At 43.1% G+C, this 24,887-nt stretch overlaps 1 protein-coding gene across 1 annotated transcript in view; it reads right to left on the reverse strand.

Moving 5' to 3' along the window:
• Positions 1-2,452: 2,452 nt before the first annotated feature.
• LOC144702716 (Spc97 / Spc98 family of spindle pole body (SBP) component) overlaps positions 2,453-24,887 on the reverse strand; it is a 30,879-nt gene continuing 8,444 nt past the window's right edge. Inside the window, exons 3-14 of the mRNA XM_078574729.1 lie at positions 18,114-18,293; positions 15,609-15,950; positions 9,892-10,019; positions 8,545-9,651; positions 7,829-7,970; positions 7,460-7,619; positions 6,740-6,897; positions 4,859-4,938; positions 3,618-3,717; positions 3,289-3,350; positions 2,951-3,068; positions 2,453-2,862 (exon numbers count right to left, since the gene is read on the reverse strand). Of these exons, the coding sequence (XP_078430855.1) occupies positions 2,701-2,862; positions 2,951-3,068; positions 3,289-3,350; positions 3,618-3,717; positions 4,859-4,938; positions 6,740-6,897; positions 7,460-7,619; positions 7,829-7,970; positions 8,545-9,651; positions 9,892-10,019; positions 15,609-15,950; positions 18,114-18,293 (2,739 nt within the window). The 3' untranslated portion in view covers positions 2,453-2,700. The remainder of the gene's footprint in view (positions 2,863-2,950; positions 3,069-3,288; positions 3,351-3,617; positions 3,718-4,858; positions 4,939-6,739; positions 6,898-7,459; positions 7,620-7,828; positions 7,971-8,544; positions 9,652-9,891; positions 10,020-15,608; positions 15,951-18,113; positions 18,294-24,887) is intronic.

The following is a 24,887-nucleotide window of genomic DNA, read 5'->3' on the forward strand; positions in this document are numbered from 1 at the left end:
TAGTAATGATTCCATTTAGGGATTCAAAAGGATCAGATTAGTGAGCTTTACCCTTAACAACATTCACTGTTTTTTATTAATGTCTCCACACAAATGGCTATAGGATCAACCATATTCATCATAAGAGTAAGATTATGATAAATTTTTATATCCAGAGAATTCTATGTGCTTCTTGCTTATCCTTTAAATAAAAATACTTATGAACATAATTAATATATATTCATCTCCGCATTATGATCTCATTTTGAAGAGGATGTAAAAGAAAAATAGGTTTTAATATGCATAGTTCATTTTTTTAACTTTGTGAAAATTATCTATTTAATTAAGAACACTTTATATGTTAAAAGAAAGTTCATTTCCTTTTTCGAGATGATATTTGACATCGTTGTTCCGTATAATGCAAACCAAATGTAGAGGTATGAAGGCTCAAATTGTGCTCTACATTACTATTGATGGAAATACATGTGGGCAACAAGCCAATCACACACTCTATATCTCGCCACATTGGTATTAAAACATGTTTAAATTGAGCATTTGATTTTACCTATTTACTTATAAATTTACCGTAGTTTAATTAAATGATACAAAGGTAATATATCTAGTGGAACTGAGGTAGATGAGATGGATTGAATCCTTAATTATTAATAGAGGTTTGGGATTGTCCATTATATTGTCCTTGGGCAAACACTTTACCAAAGAACCACCATAAAGATCAGTATATGGATTCATTGCGTACTACAATGGGAGAAATCATTTTATCAAATGATATATTTCTTCTACTTGCTCATGTACAAATTCTTAAATGAAAAGATATAGATGGACTAGATGTTGAAGATATTTGAATATTTATAGCCCTGAATGTTATGATGTTATTCAGTTTGTGAGAGCCAAATTAATTTCTGGTCAAAACCTTGTCGAAGGAAAGTCAACATCCAAATGTCATTACATACTTCACACAGTGAATTTTGACTAAGAAACATATTCCATTATGGAGGAATCAAACTTTGCCATACAACACAGATATACTGACACGGTTTTTCGAGTTGTGGCATTATGGTCATTTGTTGAATTATTGGTAAGCTAACATCAACTTTAATGATTGAAAAACGTGTTATATGAATGCATCTGTAAAGTACTTCAATCCAGTTATTACATGATTTTTCCAAAATAAGATGAAATCAATATTTATACCAAAGTCTTCAATATGTGGGAAAAATAGAATACCAACTATAAAATGTATGTACATAGGGAATAATAAAATACTTTTTACTTTTAAGGTTGATTGTGCCCAATCTAGCTGGTAGGTTGGCGAGCTCAAACGTATGTTTGCATCAATGGAGAAGAGGGCTGACACATGCAGTTAGTATGTCTCCTAAGTGTCAATCCCATTAAAACTATGCAGGAAATTAGTCTCTCAAAACATGTTTTTTGGGCTTTTTTATACATACCATTCCTCTCTTCTGGATCTTTAAGTCATTGTAGCTGGGAAGACAGACTTCTTTAATTTCCACTGAGAAACCTTTACATCCATTTTGAAGAGTTTGGCGTTATTGGCTCAAGAAAACTCTAAAAAGATATCAATTTTTAAAAGAAATAATAAGATACTGATATGATCTGACAGTGCGTCTATGTATGAAAGAAAGCCCGACCACGGCCCGACCTGGATTTACAGGCCCAGCTCACATTGACATCTGCTTAAGCCTTACCTCTATGGAGGTTAAGGCAGGAAATTAAATGGTAAATCTCACAAGAGAACTCATCTTTCTTCATCATTCCAGTTGTCATCCTCCCTCTCCGTGTTTGCAGGCCCGACGTCAAGTAGCAAACATTCGTCGACTATCTATCACCGCCCTCACAATTCCTGTTCTCTCTCCAACCCGGAGATATATATATATATATATATATCTCCGCTCTATGCTGCTTCCTTGAATTGAATCTCGTATGTAGTTGAAATCTCGTTACAGGTGACGTTTGACCATGTCCTCGATCAGGGAACATATCAACTTTTAGGACTAGCTTTTCTCCTTTAATTGATTTGGCGTATTTTTTTAATCAAGCATTGTGCCCTAAGCGACGGCCACTTCATAATAGTTTTTGGTCCAGACGCCAATTCCTAGAGTGACCTACCAGCTCAAAAGTCTCTTTGGACATTAAGTACCATGTAGCACATACATTGGATAATTACCATGTCTTTGTAAAGTTGAGGAACAATAATTGTCAAAGAAAGGTAACATTTTGTGATGAGACAGCTTTCTCAGTTATCTACACCTCTAATTGGCTTCTTGAAGTAAATCCAAGGACGGACTTCTACTTTGGCCAATGGCAAAATTTCAACTTTTCATTTCAAGAAGTTGCTTATGGCAAAATTTTCATTTAAATCCAAATGAAATTGACAATCAACAACATAAATGATATTTGGTCAGTCTAAAGTTGCCGAATTGAGGAACAGATAAGAGACGGGAGACCAAACTATTTCCAAATGATGAAGAATGACTCAAGAATTCGATCAAATCCGAAAGGACCATCTGGATCAAAATGAGGGTTGATGGTTTGGGATACAACCTAATTATGTCATTTACATTATAGACAACCTGTTCATGGCTAGATCGATCGGTTTCAGGCCAAATAGGAAGAACTAGAATATTCTACCTCTGATATGCACATTTTTTGCCTAAGATTGAGCATACCTGGATGGATAACTCAACAGGCCCTTCCCTGGGAGATCTGACTGGAGTAGTAGCCATTGTAATCAAGATAAGACCAGAAACGGCAGAGGTTAAACCCACTGTGCTTTGGAGAGTGCAAAAAGAGCAGGTATAACTCTCTCAGGTTTTCTTCGAAAGCATACTCCACAGCCAGGGCCTGTTTGTTTAGGGTTTTAGTTTGATCAACGGGTTGATCAAATTAAAGAGATATTTTCAAGTATTAATAGAAGGTGAAGAAGGATCACCTTGGGCAAGTTGACCTCCAGAGGACTGGGGTTGAAGCAACCGCAGAGGTCCAAGCCACACTGAAGGATGTTTTTTAAAATCTTAGAAATTTCTCCAGCCCCATCAGACAAGAAGCATCTGTTCAATCAGATAAAAAGCAGAACAATGATTGCTCCATCAGAGTTTGAACTGATATGAAAAAAAAGAGGGAACATAGATAGACGTATATAGAGTCTTTCCAAATTGGAAAGAATTAAAGTGTAAAAACTCCGAGGCTCAACAAGAAAATTTTCAATAATGATATATTTTAAACATTATCGTTCAAAATTTTCAACTTTTGCAAGAGTATCCGACTTACATGTTTTGTGCATCAGTGAGGCGCGACATGTGCACTGATTCCATATCCATCATATCGTTTACCTGCCAAACATAAGCACCGGATCGAGATGGCAATGAAAATGTGTAAGAAAAATAAATACTTTGGGATGGCATTTCTATTTTCTAAAGTATAAAAAGAAGGCAAAGACAGCAGCACCATTAAGTGTAGGTTATAGATCTTTAAAATTTTGATATTTCTTGTTTTTAGGCTAGGTTATCAGAAGAGACAACAACAAAGATTTATCCCCACGATTCTAAGCTTCAAGATAGTGGAGAAGTCAACATTCAAGATATTGTAAGAAATTCAACCTTGTGCTTGACGGAGGACAAAAATCCAGAACATGAGATATCAGAAAGCTGGGATTGCAGGTACTGCTGCAGAGATGATACAAAGTGGCTGATCTGTTGCCTGAAAGTTGATGAAACAGTACAAAAATTTAAAAAGGTTCGACCCAAAGCTGACTCACCACGAAGGTAAAAAAATGATTTATCATATATTAGTGACAAATTATCAATCTTAGTTTTTTCCCCAGCCGACGGAGGAATAGGTCTGCAGATGACGAAGAGTTTGTCATGTACAAGGAACAACGAGGAGGGTGAGTTGTCATCATCTTCGTCTGTCGCCAGAATGACAAAGATGAAATCATCATCATCATTCTAGCCATGGACAACTAATGAGGATGATGACGACTCATCAATGCCCTTAGTCGTCTAAAAGAGTAAAACTAGAAAAGGCGATAGGAGAATGAAGATGAATTGTCATCATCATCCGTTGACAATTGGCAAACGCCGGATGACGATGAATTCAAGAATAAGAACTCTACGAACCCCTCAAGGAAAATCCACTTTTGGTGAATAAGAACTATTTCATCATTATCGAAACTGAATAAAATGCTTCTTTCTGAGAGATTTTGTATGATACATATATCAAATTCAAAAGCATTGCCATGCTTCTTCAATAACAAGCATCGAAGAGTAAGAAACAATCATTGATGCTCACTTGAACAAAAAAACCACCTAATACAGGAGACGATTAAATAAGAGAGAGAAGAACGAAATGACAGAAAAAAGGAGACTAGGCCGAGGCCCAGTTATACTGTCAAATAAACAGGATTTTGTAGTGAAAGGTGCAAGCGAATCATTGTTATCGCAAGGGCATAAAATATGTAACCACATATTAGAAAGACATTGTCCAAATAACTGAAAAACTTAAACATCAAGGTTATATTTTCCCTGATCCATTTTAAGACCTAATCCGCTTTGAAAAAAAAATAGACAACGTCATTGCTTTGTTAAGACTAAAGAAACCAAAATAATTTGTAGTTAAAATAGAATATAGCCTCAAAAATCAAAAGAACACTTCCACAAGGTTTCTGATGCACTTTAATTGAAATGAATGACAGATCAACTTATCCAAGAAATTGTATTAGATTTCTATTTTTCTACAAATTAATCAAACAGACAACAGGTTTCAAACCAGATTTAACCTAACCACGCAAAGTGGTCTCTGTTGAAACCCCTTGTTACACTTTACTCAGAGAAAATAATACCTGATCCCCATAAGGATATAAACACGTCCAGCTTCTTGACTTCGAAAATACCGTCCAGATGTATTTGAACCGTCTACAGACTGAAGAGGTAAAATTGAACAACGGTAACAACATATTCATTCTTCTATGTTGCTAAGGGTTTTGAATTTTGAAAATTTTGAAGATAAATTACTCAAACGAAATTGAAGAATAGACTAAAGATTACGGCATAAGTTAATACGGGACAAATGTAGAAATAGTCAATTAAAAAAAGATGGCATCTTTTAGTCATTCAGTAATTAAATCTTGATGAATCTTTTTCTTTTTCTCTTATTATATTGGCAAATTGAAATTGAATGCAAGCATAACCTTCTCTTGTTACTAACGGATAACCTTACGAGTACTTTTATTCAGATTTTTGGCAAAAATGAAAATCATAACATCGTAATATGTAAAAACTTTGGTGAAATGGAAAGGTGCAGGTAAAATAAATGAAGTATGCCTGGAAGGGATCGACAGGAAAGGGAAACACGGGTTGTCAAAGCTTGCTTGAGCCAGGACATGAAACATGGGATGGACTTGGTTGGTCACCAGAAGGTTCAGTCGATCGGCTACCAGTCCAAAGAGCATTCCAGGACTTCATATGGGCTGATGAAGCAGGGAGACAGCTTCTCATTCTTCTGGTGAGAGAGCGAATGCATACGATAGGGGCGGAGTTTGAGGAAGATAGAAGAGCCAAAATAGAACAAGCCAACACTTTCCGGAAAGGATAACACAGGTATTTGACTGAGAGATCACCTAACTCTCCCACTGACTCCTTCCTGAGTTCCTCTGTTGTTCCACCCTCTACATATAAGATGGTATAGGGGGGTCTTTTTAGGTTCAAAGGCCACCTGTGAGAATAGACATGACCACCCATTCTATTTCCACATCTTATGGTGCTTCCACTTCCCCTTGCCATTTTCAGATTCAGAACCTGATCTCGGTTTCCTAACATTAGACAGTTGAGGTATATGTCAAATGTTGGTAAACTGAGGATAGAGGAGACAGGGCTATGGGAGGACCTCGCGACCCTGGGAGCAAGGAAATGAATTGTCAGCTAATAATTTCCTTTATTTGATATGTCATGTATTGCCGTTTCCTTCTATAGGTCATCGTTAAGTCTAACTCCACGTGTATCCTACTATTTAAGGGGTACAAGGGAAATCATCTAGACTCAATCTAGAAGTTTCCTTTTCTGTTTTCCATCTTAGATCTCTTGAACTCTCCTCCTGCCGACAAGGGTTTGGTAGAGGAAAGATTGTCCATCTAAAAACCCGACATAAATCCAAGAAAATCAGTAGAATCGTTCAATTTCATTAATGTTTGGTCTGTATTAAATAGGCAGAACCTGACATTACACTATTCCTATAAAACTGATCGTCAGAGATGACAAAAATACTTTTTAGTTGACAGTATGAGCTCCTGATTCTATTTGTACTCATTCAAAAACTGAAATAATTGATTCTGAGATTGTGCTTCCACGGAAAGCCTGGAAGCAAATAAGTGTTTTAGTTTCAGTCAGAGATGAGCCCAATGTAATCTTAGAGGCCAGCAGCAGCAGTTTTAAGAATAATAGTATGAGCAGTATGGGAAGGGGAAAAAAAATTGTCATCGCTCTTCTGTAGAATACATTATTGATAATATCACATTTGTAATCTCCCACTTCACAACACATTATCAAATTATCTGATACAATCCCCATCATATCAAAGTTCTTTCCAGCCATTCGGGGAGTTTCAGTAAATTCCCTTTCAGGTTTTTTATTTGATTGTTAATACAACACAGTATCCAAGTACGATGATATCTTCAAGGACAAAAAAACCAAACCAAAAAAAGGGGTGAAAGAAGAGAACCATGTACCTTCAATGAACGCCACATAGAAGACAAGGAAAAACCACTAAGCCGAACTTCCAACAGGAAACTGAAGATTTTAGAGTAGACCTCCAGCGCATCATTAGTCACAATTATGCTGATTGGCCAATCTACTCTGTAGCCGAGACCAATCAAATTAAAGGTCCCTGCAATTTGTAAGACCAGAGTATTGATCGATAATCATCCACCCCTTTTTTGTTTGTTCTCTAATTCTTAATAATTTCAAATTTCTCACATATTTGGAAATCACAAAATAGTCATTTATCTTTGACACACAGGAGAAAACAAGCATTTTAGTATTCACAAATTAAACACATAACAAAAAGAACTTCTCTTTTTCCTGTGTTGTCTAATGGAAGAATAGAGCAGACTACGAAAACCCTCTTAGAATAATTTGTCTCATCTTTACTACTTTTACTTGACCTGTATCATTTTTGTATAGATAATATACATATCCAGAACTAGTGCTAGAAATCAAAGGTACAACTCAAAGACTGTGCAATTTCCTATATCTCCCCAAATAAGAAAATAAATGCCAATGGCAGAAAAAGATGAGGATGACACCCTTTTGTCTCTCTGTTGTATGTAAAATCATTCATGTAAAGGATCACTTTCACATGAATAGGAAGAACGTGAAGACAGAGCAATTTCCTATGTCTTTCAAAAATAAAATTTCCTATGTCTTTCAAAATAAAGAAAAAGAATTACCGATGGCAGAAAAAGATAAGGATGACACGCTTCGATCTCTCTGGTGTATGTACAATCTTTCATGAAAAGGATCACTTTCACATGCGGATCTCTGTAAAGCTGCCATGAGAACTCTCTGAAGCTCAGCAGTCAAGTCGCCCGGATTTGAATCAGACCAGTTCTGGAAAACGAACATGAAAAAAGTAGTAGTGGCAGTAACATGCATTTATGTAATAAGTCAACAATAATAATTGTATTTCTTTTTAGAAGTGGCAGTGATGTGCTATATGCTGTGAACCATGAATAATAATAAGAGAAATTTTGAGGATGGGGAGTCATTTTGTCTATCTGCAGTAAACCAAAAATAAGAATAAAATAAATCTTACTTACGTGATTCCACATGGAAACTATAAAGGAATCTGCCCAATCGGAGATTTCCATGAAGTAGTAACGCCGGAGTGCAGACAAATGCTCATGAAGGTGAAATCCCTCCTCAAGCAACTTGATAGTCAAGTTGCTGATGTAAGCATATCTAGATTTGTTACGGAGAAAATTAGAAAAAATGTAAATTTTCATAGCAATGACCAACAGGAACATGGTAACGCAACTCACAACGCTCTCTTGACAATCCATTTGAGGAAAAATTATTTTATGATATATTATTGAAATAATAATTTACAGGAAATACAGTTAATCTTAAGTAATATTCTAAGCACATAGCATCCTTCTCCAGGAGGCTCAAAATAGGACAAACCCTAGACTTTTAGGGTAAATAAGTTCTATACTAATTCTTATAAGATAATAGAAATTGCACATGAAGGATAATATACAATCCAAGCAACTTGCGAACAAAGACTCCACATCTGCAGCCACTAAAAACGTAATAAGGTCCGCACAAGTTATTAATACGCCAATCAAAATATGCACTTTTATATTTAACGGAAATTAATAAACTTCCGAAATCTACGTATGGTATTATAAACAGTAACACGTGATTTTCTCTTTTGTTCCAAAGATCCAGAGAATATCTGGTTTTTTATCCCTAAGAGACCACAGAGTAAAAAAGTTGCCTTTAACTCGAAACATAAACAGTCTGACAAGGATACTGATGAAGAACACCCATCACAATGCATCTGTCAATCACCACATCAAGCGGCAAATCTGAGGTGCCGGCTGGACAACAACTGCAGATATCAGAATCATAACTAACACCAACACACGACTGCCTCAAAGACCACTCCCATCCAGCTCCACCATTAACATCTTTAGAATGATGACCCACAAGATGGCTGGAACAAGATAGTGCACTGATTAGAGAAGAGGAATCAACCCCAGTTTCCTTATTCTCCTGATGCTGATCCATACGGTCAGAATCCTGGTTTACTGAAAGATGATGATGATGATCTTGCAACGGTTCAGATTCTCTTTCCCAGAAAAGATGAGCTATTCTTCTTGAAAAGGCCTTGTCAACTTCTTCAGGAGAAGAAAAGTCAAAATATGGAAGCGAGGAAGTTTTTTTGCTCCTCAAACCATGAAGCCAGGGAAGGCGAGCCAAAACAGGATTTCTACTGAGATTATTGGCGTGGTCCTCTATCCATGGCAGACTAGAGAAATATCTGGCTGAAGACATCCCACTATCATACAAAGTATTTATTTTATCTGACTGTCCTAAAATAAAATTATTCAACATCGAAGTTTCTGTCTCATTTGGGCCCAAGAGTTTCATCCCACTTGCATACAAAGTATTTATTTTATCTGACTGTCCTAAAATAAAATTATTCAACGTCGAAGTTTCTGTCTCATCTGGGCCCAAGAGTTTCATCCTTTGAGGTACCCATGAACTCATGATCAGTGGATTCTCAAATTTTGATGAAGTGATAGATCGTTTGCAAGAAGGTTTTCCAGGGTTTACTCTCCCATGAATACTTGTAACGTAATAATCTGATCCACTGTACGTATCAAAAGCAAACTCTGCCGTACTAGAGTCAGACGGACTTAAAGGTTGATATGTCTGTTCTATATGCTCATCTGCCCGAGAAACTATTGACGGGAGGGTGGTTGATTCAACAGAAAAGCATGATAGAAACGTAAACTTGAATTCTGTGCTAGATTCAGAACTGATATCTACATCCTCGGATAATTTTTCATGAGTCAATTCAAACGGAGAATCCACTGATGTGCTGGAAGAATCAGAATCGCTGGAAGCTGCATCCCTGAAATTTACAGGCAGGTCAGTTGAGACAATTTTGCTCACAGGAAGAGGAAAGAAAAATTAAAGATATTTGCCGTCACAGAAAAATATAACGAAATAAACAGGCTGGGAAAAAGATAAGTAAGCCGATCACCAAACATCAGGGGAGTTTAATAGGTTAATCAATGGCAATCTATAGTTAAGGATTAAGAGTATTACCCTCCCCTAAGTGGAAAATAATCTAAAGAAGAACAATACCCACCTTGAAGAAACCCCATCAGATGACGAAAATGAAAATGGTAAATTTTCAGCATGAAGATTTGGGACTTGATACCCATTCGATTGATCCCCATCGTCAGAGAAAAGAAGAATATCATCATAAGGCGTTACCTGTGATAGAAATTATCCGAATGTCAGCAAAAGGCTTCAGAACAGTTTTTCAGAGAAGGACGTCAAACACTGAAGTAGGCGAAAACTAAAATCAAAAAGGAAAAAAAACACGAAAGTTGCTTCCACCTTGCATCGCGATTATCACCTCCAATCTAGATGAACTGTGAGACTTAAATCAGCATAGAAAGGAGGAAAAGGAAAAAGAAGGTCAAAGCAAGCACCTTTTCCCTAATACCTGACATATTCTCAGAGAATGATTGTTTCTTTTGAAGAAGAAAGTATATTTTTTAGTATCATGGATTACTGACTTTAATCAACCAGCCGCAACGGTACTGCCTTATACGATGAGCATCACCTCAAAATTCTAACGCCAACTAGGTCTCCTGTTCCACAGTTTCAATCATCGCTTCACTCGTTCCAGGTTCCAGCTCCAATCACCACGTTACAGAATATTAGTTTGGATAAGAATGATGAATTACTTTTCTTGTCCCTTAAATAGATCAACCGTCAGTGTTGAGCGTTGGAGGGGAATCATATGTAGGAGACCCACTCGTTCCTTTTAACTTTGAATTCTTGTATCTGTGTGATTAGGCCACTTATTATAAATGACTCATTGTCCTTCCTTCTTTCAAAACGGCTTAAGTGAATTATTCACACATGGGGAATTAACTCACAGAAGTGGGTATCCACGTAACCCAACAAGTGACCCATATTTAAACTTGTTCCCACCTAATGCAAATATAACGTCATATAACTGAGTGAAAGCAGGGCACTCTGGAGACTTCAGGAGAGGAATCGAGTCTTTACTTTTTCTCCTTGAACCTAGGAATTGAGTCTTACAATTTCTATTGGATAATTATCTATAGTGTAAAATAGATTTAGCAATCAGCACCACGAGTTCTCTCCTGAACACAATAAATCCAAAGTTTATACCACAGATTTTGACCCCATTGACTGTTCAAGATAGGACGGCCATGACTCACCCTGCTTGACTGACCAGCTAGAGAATATTTTTGAAGAGAATCTAATTAAACTTTCTCACACTACAACCTACATTTCAAGAAAAATGTAGGAGAGATTTGAGATAATGACAACGGAATCTAACAAACTGGGAAGGAAGATACTATAGAAGCAAATATTTCAAGGTATAGCATCATGCATATGCAGAGACGACAAATTGTCAGCCGGACTGCCCTACTTACTTTGTTATTTCCTTTTCCCACGTTTTCTTTCTATTTTTTGTTATTTTCGTTTTTTAGACTAATGGACCTCACTATCGGCCCAATAGGTGTAGCTTTTAACCTGGGGACTCCAGCTATCAGACCTAGCTTGTAGTCAACTCCACGAGGGTACGTACAAGGTCAGATTGACCATACGGCTTCCCCCCCACCACCGCAGACAAGACTTTCCAGCGCATGGAATGGATTCCAGGAGGTGACAATCAACATGGGATGACAGGTGGGGAGGGATAGAGGGAGAACTACATTTCCACTAGTGTTTAAGTCAAAACCTATCCCTGTCAGTAGGTGGCATTTGGAGAGGGATCAAGTGGGGAGGTGTCCAGCAAAAGTGTCAATGAAATAAGGGGGGAAGTCATTGGAAGTGGGACCCAGCAAAGGAACAGCAAAGGATCAATGTCAATCAGAGTCAAGATCCAAGGGAGAGGGTGACAACACAAGCCCAGAACCCCAGGTGACAAGTATGCAGCCATCACCAACATTACCAGCAGTAACAGAACAGAGAAACCAAACAGGGGCAGTAAAAGTATGCTATCTAGAGTCAACCTGAGAGGAAAGGGCAAAGCAGACACAGAAGGAAGTCCATGATGATACAGAAACAGCATCATCGTCACAACTGCTGCCAAGTAGCTACGATGGAGGCATTGGACCAGGGGAAGGCCAGGTATCACAGAGGTCTTGGCAACTCATAAAGGGCAATGTAAGACACTACAAAAGTGTGATTTACAGAAGGGGTAAATTGAGGTCTGGGAGATGAGGCAAGAAGAAAGTCATGGGTGAAGGCTGAGAGAGGCGGCAGACAAAGGATAATTGAACTGGGGCCAGTTGGGAGAGCAACAGATCACAATCAAGAGATAAGGGGGATAACTGCAATGACCTATTGGAGCGGATGGGAGAGACCTGGGATTGGCAGACTTTTGGTCATCCATTTTAGACGCAAGGCTACAGAGAATGGGGCCTACAGATTGTGCATACATGAGATGCACAAAAGGCCCCAACACCATCTCTCCTAGACAGGTTCGCCATGGCCAAGTAAAAATGTTGGAGCATTTCCCCATGGCTAATATGCGCTCAATTTCCAGGCCGGTGTTAGACCACTCCCAAATTATGTGACAGGCACAAGAGGGACAGTGTCCAGCAACATATTTCCAGGCCGGTGTTAGACCACTCCCAAATTATGTGACAGGCACAAGAGGGACAGTGTCCAGCAACACATGTGGAGCGCTAGAGAAGCACTTTTGGGCCTTTCACAGGCGAGGGCCCAGGACCAATGGAAATGGAACGGTAGAGGGGCCACCAGTGTGATGTCGGAGCAGCGAGTCACCTTGGTGAGGCCCTTCTCAATGGAAGAAGTGAAGGCAGCCATCCAGGAGATAAATGGAGAAGGAACCTTGGGTCCTGACAGATTCCCGGAGTTTTTTCTACAGTGACTTCTGGGAACTGGTGGAGACAGATTATGGACACATTGGAGGAATTTCCACGTGGGAACTATGCTCAGCAACCAAAATGTCAATGGGCTGTTCAAATTGGTGACTTCCGGCGTATATCACTGTCAAACTCCACCTATCTCATAATGGTGAAAGTTTTGGAAAATAGATTAAGAGAGGTGGTTAGAGATGCCATAGACCTTTTCACTCAGCATTTATCCCAAACAGGCAGCTGGTTGATGGTGCATTGGTGGCGGGCGAAATACTAGTATGGAAGCAAAGGGAATAAAGGCTTCATGTGGAAGGTGACTTTTGCAAAAGCCTATGACTCACTAGGCTGAGATTTTTTTGTGTGGTGATGTATTACTTCCCACTTTTATCCAGCATCAGTGAATGGATGTCCAGAGAGAGATTGGATCCATCCACAAATGGGTGTCAGGCAAGGATGTCCATTGACACTATTACTGTTCGTCCTACAGTGGATGTGTCCGTTATATGTACAACCAGCGTGTGTTCAAATGGCTTGCTGCAGGGATTTCATGCAACGAGCTAGCCAATGGGTATTCTCTTACTCCAGTATGCAGACAACATCATACCCTGTATGGAAGGCATTGAGGAAGAGCGCAAAAACCTCTCCACGCTCGTGAACCTTTCTGCAGATTGTTTGGGTTTACTGGTCAAACGAGCCAAATCAGTATTTATGGGTTTCCAGCTCTCCCAGGGGGAGGTAAAATGCTCCAGGGCTTTGGGAATACCCATTGGGACATTATCCATGAGGTTCATGGGATGGCCATTGGCGAGACAAGGCTCACAAAAGCAAATTGGCAGCCAGCGATCAAGAATGTGGACCAGAGGCTGGAGTAATGGCAGAGCCAAGAATTGTCGAAGGGAGGCCATCTGGTATTGTTGAGGTCAGAGATCTCGTCAATTCTGATATTTTACCTATTGATCTTCAAGCTACCCAAGGGTATCAGAAAGCATCTGGAAACTTCAATGAGGAGATTCTTTTGGAACAGCCCAGGGAGGTGATTTGCACACCAGTGGTTTATTTTAGAAACATAAAAGGGTTGAACACCCGATGAAGTGATAAACCCCAACCCCCTATCAGGACCTTACAGCACCTTAACCATCAATCTGATCATATTCAAACCTTCCTCCCTCTGCCTGTCGCCCCTGGAGCCATGTCGCCTTCAATTCCTACACTTTGTGTATGGCTCCATCTGTAGAAGCCATTCTTCATCTGAACAACACCTCATTTTGATGCAACCAGATGGACCACTACACCGCCAACGCTCAACCACCTTCATTTCCTCTGCCTCTGCAGTTCTGAATTGAATCCTAGAAAGTCTCTTCAGATGTCACCTTCACCCTTGATAATACCTGGCTGGCCCAAATAGTGCAAGCAAACCAGCGGTGTGAGGCCCTAAATCTGCTTGGGTTTCTGTAGTGTAGCCTCAGCCCAACATGTACACCAGCAGCGTGGCCAACGTGCAGAGATCTAGCATGCCCGCAGGCACACACCTTGGTGGCATTGTGCACGAGGGCGAGGCGCCATCTAAGCATGCTCCCAGCGCCGCCCCACATGGACAAGGGTCTAGCTACCAGTCTGCAAGAGCAGTAACGCTACGCGTGCTCCTGGCGGCGGTGGCGACCAACATTGCACTGCATGCGCGGCAGGTCTGCATGTGTGCCCAGTTCGCTCAAGTAAGGAAGGACTCACCACAACTAACAGCTGCCGTGTGTGCACACCACAAGCCCCCTGAATGCAATCTTTGGGCAGCAACGCCCATCCTGGTCCTAAGTGACGACTTGTACAGTGTCAATGCTGGACTTTGTGTGAAGCATTGACTGACCAGGGTTGGTGCCAATGCGGGGTAGGGAGACTTCATGTTTGGTACCACAACCTCCAGATGCTGCACATAGGGTGTCAGATACAAAGGAGGCATTGGTGAGCATCCTTCGCCTAAGTCCCACAGGCACAAGGTGTGCTAGGCAGGGTCAACTGCGAGCGCGCCCCCAGGGCAAAGACAGATTTTTCCCTTCATCCGGGGGATGGTTCACTTTTCCGTTATTGGACAGATGACTGGTCAGCTAGAGGTATTTCAAGGAAGGAGTTTCCTTGCCTATTCTCTCTTGCACAGATCCTTCTGGCATTGCTTAGGGCTTGCTGGGATGACGCATAGAATCTGGTTTTGAAGGGTATTCTTACGGATCAAAGGGTGGGAGATTGGTTGGGCATTCAGCAGTTGGTCATGCACCTGTGGCCTTTGAGCAGAACACGAGGCCGCTGGGTTAGTTCAGGATGCTAATAAGGCGGCAATGAAAGCCATATCTGAGAGTTCAGAACAGAGGAAATGCCACTTAACCCATAACTGCAGACTTCTTTGGACGTGGAAGCTTCCACTAAAGGTGCGGATATTTGCATGGCTGCTAATAAGGCTGTGCATAATGACACGAGTCTTCAGGAAGCAAATGCTCCCAGACACCTCGACAGCATGCTCTATGTGAACACAGGGCAAGGAAGACAGCTCCCATCTTTTTTTTTAATTGTCTCTTCGCTCAGATGATATGGAGATCACAGAAGTTCACGAGGGTGGATACGGCTTCTGACGAGGCCTGTTGGGACTCCAGGGGAGGCTTGGGCAGGGAGGCCACACTATTTTATCATGCATCGACAGTAAATATCAGATAACCGAGAAACAAGAGTAAAACATAATCATTTTTTTCCCAACGAACCAAGATTTTACACAAGGTCATCAGAATATTGTCAACATTAAAACAGAACAAAAGATCTACCTCGAAGGACAGAGTTTAAAACAAATATACTTGTTCCAAAGAACATAAGTTAGTTGAGAATGAATAAAATTTGATATTTATAGTACAAGAAAAAAAGTTCAGAATGAATAAAATTTTGGAATATTTACCATCGTGGTAGTTGACTGAAGACCGACATCCAGATTCTCAAAGTAAATCTTAAGTTTTTCCTGCAAGACCTCGTACATGATTTCCCTCTTCTGCATCATCGCTTCAGCATCTTTTTTGTTAAAAGTTAATTCAAAGAAAGATGCAGAAGAATCGTAGGAAGAATCAGACCAACAAGGAAGAACATCTTCCAGACTCGCCAATTCCCTGTAGAGAAGATTTCTGGTAACAGAGAAATTGCGCAACTCTTGCAGTTTCATGAGGACAAGAAGTTGTTGACCGGCTCGAAGAAGAGGAGTTAAGACAGGCTTCAGAAAGTAAGGAATCATTGTATGATGACGTTCCTGAAAAAAAATGAGTCCTGTAAGAATGATACACTAGCTGAAATCATTTTGTGTATGCCATAGTTAGCATAGAAGCTCAGAATTCAATGCAATTTTTGCAGATTCGCTGTTCTAAAAAGTCACAAAGGAATTAAACGTAATCCCAAACATACACTTCTCTTGTAGCAATCAAAAGGAAAATATTTTAAGTCCACAAAATGGTGCAGAATAGTTGAATTTCCTAGTTTACAAGTTCGCTAGAAAAATTTTAGAACTTTCTCAGCACTGAAGTAGCTCACCTAAATTCAGATTTTTCTATCATAGCTAGTTTACAAGTTGGCTAGAAAAATTGTAGAACTTTCTCACAACTGAAGTAGCTCACCTAAATTCAGATTTTTCTATCATAGCTATATGTTCACCTTTACACAGATAAAGTAGGAAATAATTGGGTAGCTAACCAGCGACCAGCCAAATGAAGTAGCAATGAATTCAAAATGACATGGCAGAATAGATACACACTAGATGAATGAACATAACATTCGTACAGATGGTGAAGACGAATTCAACAATGGTGTGCAGATTCATTCAACTGAGGACCCAACAGTTCAATTCACCAGTAACTTAAGATTTGAAAACTTTTTATCCGCTTCATCAGATGCATTCTTCAATAGGAAATCGTATTTTTCGCAATCTTATAACAGACAAAAATCTAGAAGGATTTAAGTCAATTTTTGGATGATCGGAGAAGAGCAAAAGGAGGTAAATGGGAGAAGCCCGTTGCCATGGGAACTAGAAATAAACCCTAAAATTCGTTCATATTTTTATTCACTTTATCTGCATCAAATAGGCATACAAATAATATTATTTTTCATCATATAGGGAGAGAGTGCACAACCCTGCAGTGGCATACTAATAATGTCCAAAGTGGCGTCTTAACCCCGCAGTCTAACAATTAACACCAGACCCACTTACATAAAATTTTGGACCAAATTCATGTTGCACAGAGGCTGCGGACAAAGAGCAGGGCTGAATGACGGTGGAATCCCATCAAGACAGGGCAGCACAAAATAAAGGTGGGGACCAGACCTGGTTGTGCTGTGAGGTGGAGGGCATATGCTTCATATGTTTATCATGAAAACATCACACCAGGAAGTACAAGATCTAGTTTCATACTAGGCACATGCACCAATCCGTGGCAAAAGAACTATTTTTTTCTTTGAAAGAATAGCAGGAATCTAATTTGCAAGCGGTAATCAACCCAGAAGAACAAAAAGTAATTTGCATGCAAAGCATCTGGCATTCATATAGATAAAAAAATGGGCCTGCTGTCCTTTTGAACAGCGAGCATTAAATTTGATGGCTCAGAAACTCTTTTTTCTGCAGAAGCGAGAATTTCTAGATTTTGAAAAGGTAAAATATTTCCTAACTGTGAGAAGATTGAACTATCTGTACCATAAACAATTAAAGAAATGAAGGCAAGCTGTGGAATACAGCGATCTAAATAAGAGTGAAAATATCTCAATGGAAATCCATGAGACGCTTTCACGTGGAACTGTTTTGATGCTAATTGAGGATTGATACGAACCTTGATCTAGGTTCGTATTGGGAGAAGGTTGGAGGGCGATGCGAGATAGACGTTCCCCGGGTAGGAGAGTCGAAACGGGAAAGGTAGAGGGCAGGCCAAGCAGAGGGGGTAGGGATCGGCCGGGGACGAGCCGCCTGATGACGCGGTGAAGGGTTGATGATCGCGGGGACGGGGATCGCCGGAGACTAGAAGGGAACCGAACGGTAGGGGTAGGGATCGGATCGGAGGGGAGCCGGCTGAAGATCCGGTGAGACGATCACGGGGGTAGGGGATCGCTGGACGGTCAAGGGGACGGGACCGAGACGAGGAGGATCGAGATACTGAGCCAAGAGGCCAAACTTACCTTCATTCTTGACTGCCCTCCTCAATGGAGGGCTACACCTATTTATAAGGAACGTAAGCAATCTACCCTAAACATCAAAGTACTAAAATGCCCCTAGTGGGCTAAGTTCCTAAGATACCCTTTGGGGGTAGAGGATTGTATCAAGGATCACCAAATTTAAATGAAAAATCAAAAAAGGGAATAGTAGCAATATAACGCAAACATTGATAAGGGTCAAGACAAAATTTTATTATAAATGAATGTGAGACAAAAGTACCTTAACAAAATCACTGTATGAATCACATGAGGTTGACTTGCCAGAAGATTCTACAAAAAATTCCTTATAGGGATCTTCAGTTGTTCCTTTGAAAATCCAGGTTCGAATGAATACAGAGTAGGGTTCATATGTTCTTAGAAATAAGAACTTTAGAAGAGGAAGGTGTACTGATTCAGCATCCTGGATAAATAGGACAATCGACATTAAACATATAATCGAGTGTAAAATGATATTTTCGGTAGTAAACAAAACGATAATATGAAACAAATCCATGCATCCACTTCATGAAACAAAGAAGTAGGGAAAACGATAATTCACGTCAAATTGTACCATATTAGCCAAGACTGCAATCAGTAAATGAGTAACACTGTCACAATACGAATAAGATTTACATGGAAGTACCTAAAGACAGAACGATGAAAAACAGACCTCGTAGAGGATATCACCCCTCTTCTAAGTGTCCAAAGTTGCTCTTAATTTGGTCTTATCATGTAAATTTAGTGCGTGAACTTTTTCTTGGAAGAAAATACCAGACTCAGATGAATAAATACCAAGGACAGAAAAGATATTAACCAAACTGTAAATCACGTGCAATGTATCAAGGACATAAAAAATAGAATGACCAAAGAAATCCAAGGTAGATCCCTCCTTTTCCAGTCGCAAGTTCTCTCCCACTTCTCCAGACCTCAGTCGCTATTATGATTGATGTAGACCCAAGATCCGCAGAAATTATTCAATTTTGGAGCTCCCAGAACCTTCCAAATATAGCAATACTGTTCAACAAGATGTCCATTGACAATATGGAAACTAGAAGTGAAGATGAGATGAGGTATGAGCATGGACTAGCCTAACGGTGTGGTCTCATCAACTTCCCTCCCCCGTGAGTAACGGAGAATCTCCCTGCTTCCCCAAGAAACAACGTTCTGGTGTGGAAATCAAGAAAGCCATCCCCCTTCTCCCACCCACATTTCTTTATTTTTAGGCTTGTCTTCCCAACTTGTAACTAATTTGAATCCTCACGTGCTAGGATGGTCGCAAGTGTAGCTTGGTGATGGTTTCTCTTCATTTTATGATAAGTTCTGGGCAGAACTATATCAGTCACTCAGTAACAGATTTACAATCGGTGTTTATTGGAGATCTAGTTGGATCTTCCAATCGGCATTCATTCCCGGCAGTAGTGGACCTAGCAGTAGATGGAGGGGAAATTCTCAAAGCAAGGAAGAGAAAAGGGACAAAGGGCTTCAAGTGGAAAGTTAACTTCGCAAAGACATAGGATTCCCTCAAATGGAAGTTTCAATGATCTGTTATGCGCAAATGTGGCTTTCCGGATGAATGGGTGGCACAGGTGAGGCATTGTGTCACGTTCCATTCTTTTTCATTCCTGGTGAATGGGCGTCCAGAGGGGGTATGGATCCATTCGCAATGGGAAGTCAGGCAGGGTTGTCTGTTAGCACCACTGCTATTTGTCCTTGCAGTGCACACTATGGCCATGTACACTTAAAGCATGTGAACAAGGCCTCCTAAGAGAATTTCAGACCACGCGCTACCCAAAGGGTATCTCTTTACTCTGGTATGCATATGACAATATGACTTTCATAGTAGAATCTGAGGAAGCTCGTAACATCTCGACATTATTAGACCTAATTGCAGACTTCTTAGATCTACAGCTCAATCGAGTCTAATCATCATTTGTGAGATTCGGGCTTTCTTCAGTGGAGGAAAAACATTGCGCTAGTGCATTAGGAGCACCCATACGATAAGTTCCTATGCGCTATTTAGGTCTACCACTGATGGGGAGTCTAATCTTGATGGCAGCGTGGCAGCTGATGATGGAGAAGTTGGAAATGAGATTAGAGAGGGGGCAGAATAGAATATTAAAAAAGGGGGGCTGTTTGGAATTACTCAGCTTGGTTCTTTCAGCAATCCATTTTTCCCTCGTCATCCTTAAGATGCCCATGGGTGTAGGAAACATTTGGAGGGCTCAATGAGAAGGTTTTTTAGGGGAGGAGCAGGATCCAAGGCTCACAGAAGATGTCTCTGGTCTCCCGGGACAGATAATTGGTCAAATAAAGATATCCTAATGGAGGAGTTTCCAAGGCTTTTTGCCCTCACATGTAAACTGCAGACCGCAGTCAGAAAATGCTGGGATGGAGCATGGAATCCAATATTGGCAGCAGCCTTGTTGGAGCCAAGGTTTGAAGAACTGTTGGGCATGAAACAGACACTCATACAACTCAGCCCTTCAAGCGAGTCACGAGATGGTTGGGGGTGGTGAGGCATTTCATACGCCTCGTTGTGGAAGCAGAAAGTCCCTTGCAAGGTGCACATCCTCAGTTGGCTGCTGAGCAGACGGCATCTGATGACACTATTCTTTGAGAAAAGACTGGTTCTGACAGCCTCAGCAGAATGCCATATGTGTGCAAAGAGAGACGAAGATTGTTCACCCAGGGTGTATGGACATCGCAGCAGATCACAGGGGTGGATATCTCTTCTGACACAGCCTTTTGGCTCTCCGTCACGGAGGGCAGGTACAGGAGCAAGCAAGAATGAGGAAGGCTTCCCGCAGTGCTATGGGCAATCTGGCTGCACCCTAATCAGGTGGTGCTTAGGGGGAGGACGAAATCAATGAATAGTGTCATTCACAATGTGAAGACGCCAACGGGGTACTGATTTAGAGGGGGTTTTAGGGAGGTCATTTCGGTTACTCTATTGTGCCTCCGTAAAGTTCACCAAATTGAGAGGACTCAATTCCCGGGGACTGGTGGGAGGCGAGGAACAACTCGGACATGTAATGAATATACTACAGAATCGACTTCCTTCCTCGACCCATGGCCAAACCAAGATCACCAAGCCCTTATTGCAACGGGCAGACAAACGGGGGCCTCCCAAGTCAAATCCAGACGGAGTAGACAAAGAGAAGTCGCGGAGATGAATTACTATGCAACACCAACCAACTGAGAGTCTGAGAGGCAGCCGTTGAATCATGTCCGAAGCAGGAGCTCCAGTTCTTGGCTACATGAGAAGTTTCCTTTTGGCCCTTCCCAGGTTGAACTGAGGACTAAGGACTGACCAAGCAACTCAAGAAGGCAAAAACAAAAACAAAGAGTGTGAATTACGCTGTTTTTGCTGCCTCTCGAGAGGTCACTACGCCCAAGATCCACTGACATGTAGGAACTGATAAGGACTTCCACACCGACAGTCCTCATGCCTGATGACGGGTCGCGCTGCTTCATGGAAGGAGATTCCAAGAGTCAAAGCGCAAGGGAGAGACGTAAGGACCCCGCAGGACGAGACTGAGCTAGAGGGGAGGGCAAATGCACACAAACAGTCTTTCCAAGAATGTCTACTTGGCGAAGGGGTGAAACGACCCAGGGATTATGGAGAGGACAAGAGTGCGCTCTGGAGGAAATTCCCGCACTTCGGAGAGGCAGAACTTTGGAGATTGGACATCAGAGATCTCTTCTTACAAGAGGTGTCTATGGCGGCATATGTGTCGGTGTGCGGATGAAACCAGCCTTTGGGAATGGATTGATAAGATGGCGTTGAGTGCTTCCCTGCGATGGACTCTCTACAATGAGTCTGAGAAGATCATCTTGGAGCTTCATGGGATGCCAATGGGGTATCAGGTTCATACTGTACTAGCAGCCCTGGTTAGACCCTTTGATCGACTACGTGATATTCTATCAATGGGTTAGGACTATGGAGACCCGAGTGTCGCAATACTAGAAGTTGACATGGATAGGGGTCTCTCACCTCCACCTTGGCTTATGCGGCGACTGCCAGAAGGTACATGCAGGGTGAAGGTGTCAGTGTTCCACCCCCATCAGCACCGCCACCAGAGGTGCGAGGGCCAGAGGCAAGGCGATGCCCAAGAAACACAATCTTATCAACCCAGACACAGCATGGGCATGCTGAAGTATTAGTGAAGTTTAATGACATCCGACAACTATTGGAGACTCCATTGATGAAAGAGAAAGTAAACAAAGAATCCAATGGGACGATGACCACTAATAGAGAGGACCTCCAGAAGACCATCGCATCTCAGGCTTCTTCGACAACACAAACCCCACTAGCAGATAACACACCACGGAAGGATAGTGGGACAAACGCCCAGCCGAAGATTAGACAAAAGAATATAGATTTACACGATGAGAGGATCATCCCGGGAGCACTGAGCATGAGGGAGCAAGTATGGTAGGAGGAACCAAGCTCGGAGCACAGAGAAGATTGCACATAGGGTGGCCGATTATGAAGGGGGATATCTTTGGCTGTTGTGGAAGGAAAGAGGAAGATAATAACATGCACATAACTGAGTACATAGGTGGGTATGTATACCCTAAGAGAGAGAAGGATAGATGGGCTAATGGGCTTATAGAATAGGGCCCATTAGCCCATAGTAGCTAGTCTCTCACTAACACCCCCCCGCAAGAGAAGTATGGATATCTTCCATGCCGAGCTTGGAGACGGCACGTTGAAGAAGTGGGCGGGAGAGGCCCTTAGTGAGGACGTCCGCTGCCTGGTTGGCGGAGGCAACAAAATCAAGGTCAAAGATCCCTTCGTCGACTCGCTCCTTGAAGAAGTAGCGGTTGCGCTCCATGTGCTTGATACGTCCTTGTTGTCCAGGGTTCTTGGCCAACGCGATCGTCGATTTGTTGTCGCAGTAGAAGTGAATCGGGCCGGCGTACTCCACGCGGAGATCGTGAAGGATGCCATAGATCCACTGGCCCTCGGAGGCCACATCGGCGAGTGCGCGGTACTCGGCTTCGGCACTAGAACGGGACACTTTGTCCTGCTTGCTGCTTTTCCAGCTGACAAGACTGCCAAAAACAAACGTGCAGTAGCCCGTGGTAGACCGATGATCCACAACGGAACCGGCGAAGTCAGCATCAGTGTATACTTTGACGGTCCGGTCAGTACTGCGAGGGAAGAGCAGGCCCTTGCCGGGGCAGCCCTTCAGGTACGCAAGAACCCGGTGGGCGGCCTGACGGTGAACCTCTCGGGGAGAATGCATAAACTGACTGAGCAAGTTGACGGCGAAGGCGATGTCAGGCCGATTGTGCGTCAAGTAGAGGAGTTTCCCCACCAGTTGCTGATACCGGTGGGAATTCGTCAGTGGTGAATCCTCCCCTTTGCCCAACTTGACGTTGGGATCAATGGGAGTGCTCATCGGCGCACAATCGGTCATCCCAGTCAGTGCTAGTAAGTCGACGGTGTATTTCTGCTGTGAGACGAAGATCCCACGAGGAGAGTAGGCCACCTCGAGACCAAGGAAGTAGCGAAGAAGGCCGAGGGCCTTGATCTCAAACTCCTTAGCCAAGGCGGCGCTCAGGCGGACAGCTTCAGCAGCATCAGACCCTGTGATGAGGATGTTGTCGACGTACACGGCAAGAATGGAGATCCCGGTCGGGCTGTGACGGAAGAAGAGGGAGGCATCTCCATTACTCTGAGTGTACCCTTCGGTCTTCAGAACGGAGGAGAACCGCCCAAACCACATGCGCGGAGACTGCTTGAGTCCATAGAGAGACTTCCGCAGGCGGCTGCGTGACCGGGAGGCCGAGAGAATAGCCCGGCGGCTGCTGCATGTACACCTCTTCCGTCAGATCGCCATGCAAGAAGGCATTCTTGACGTCGAACTGGCGGATGGTCAAGTGGAAATGGGCCGCAAGAGCCAAAAGAAGACGGACAGTCTCCATCTTCGCCACTGGTGAGAACGTCTCGAAGTAGTCTACGCCATAGGACTGAGTGAACCCCCGAGCCACAAGCCGAGACTTGAGGCGTTCGAGAGTCCCGTCCGCATGATGCTTCTTGGCGTGGATCCACTTGCAGTCCACAGCCCTCTTGCCAGGGGGAAGTGGAACGACGTCCCACGTGTGGTTCTTGAGGAGAGACTGCATCTCCTCATCCATCGCCGCTTTCCAAGAAGGAGAGGCGAGAGCATCGGGGCCACCTTGTAGGAGAGGCGGATGGGAGCGGATGGGAGCGGATGGGCCACCTTGTAGGACAAGGGCCTCTCGGCGAAGTCAGTCTCAGTGAGCGGCATGTTGGTTTCGGTGGCGGCATGCAGCGGCGGCTGGCTGCGGCTGGCGGCTGCGGCGCGCGTGCGCGCAGCGGCTGGCGGCTGCTGCGTGGCGCGCTGCGGCGTGCGTCTGCAGCGCTGGCGGCTGCGGCGCGGCGCGCTGCGGCTAGGGCTGTGGCGCGGGCGGGCTGCGGCTAGGGCTGCGGCGGCGTCGCGCGGCGGCTGGCGGCTGCGGCGTGGGCGCGCTGCGGCTGGAGCTGCGGCACGTGCGCGCGGCGGCGGGCGGCTGCGGCGTAGGCGCGCTGCGGGTAGGGCTGCGGCGCGTGGCGCGCGGCGGCGGCTGCGGCGCGCGCGCTGCGGCTAGGGCTGCGGCGCGTGCGCGCGGCGGCGGGCGGCTGCGGCTCGGGCGCGCGGCAGCTGGCGGCTGCGGCGCGGGCGTGCGGCGTCTGGCGGCTGCGGGCTGCGGCGCGTGCGCGCGGCGGCGGCGGGCTGCTGCGCGTGCACGCGGCGGCTGCGGGCTGCTGCGCGTGCGCGCGGCGGCAGCGGCTGCTGCTGCAAGAGCGGCAGCGGCGATGTCCGGGCGATGTCAAACCCTAGGTGAGGAGCTCTGGAGCTCTGATACCATGTTGTGGAAGGAAAGAGGAAGATAATAACATGCACATAACTGAGTACATAGGTGGGTATGTATACCCTAAGAGAGAGAAGGATAGATGGGCTAATGGGCTTATAGAATAGGGCCCATTAGCCCATAGTAGCTA

The sequence above is a fragment of the Wolffia australiana genome, chromosome 4 (assembly GCF_029677425.1).
Source record: "Wolffia australiana isolate 7733 chromosome 4, ASM2967742v1".
Classification (NCBI taxonomy): domain Eukaryota; kingdom Viridiplantae; phylum Streptophyta; class Magnoliopsida; order Alismatales; family Araceae; genus Wolffia; species Wolffia australiana.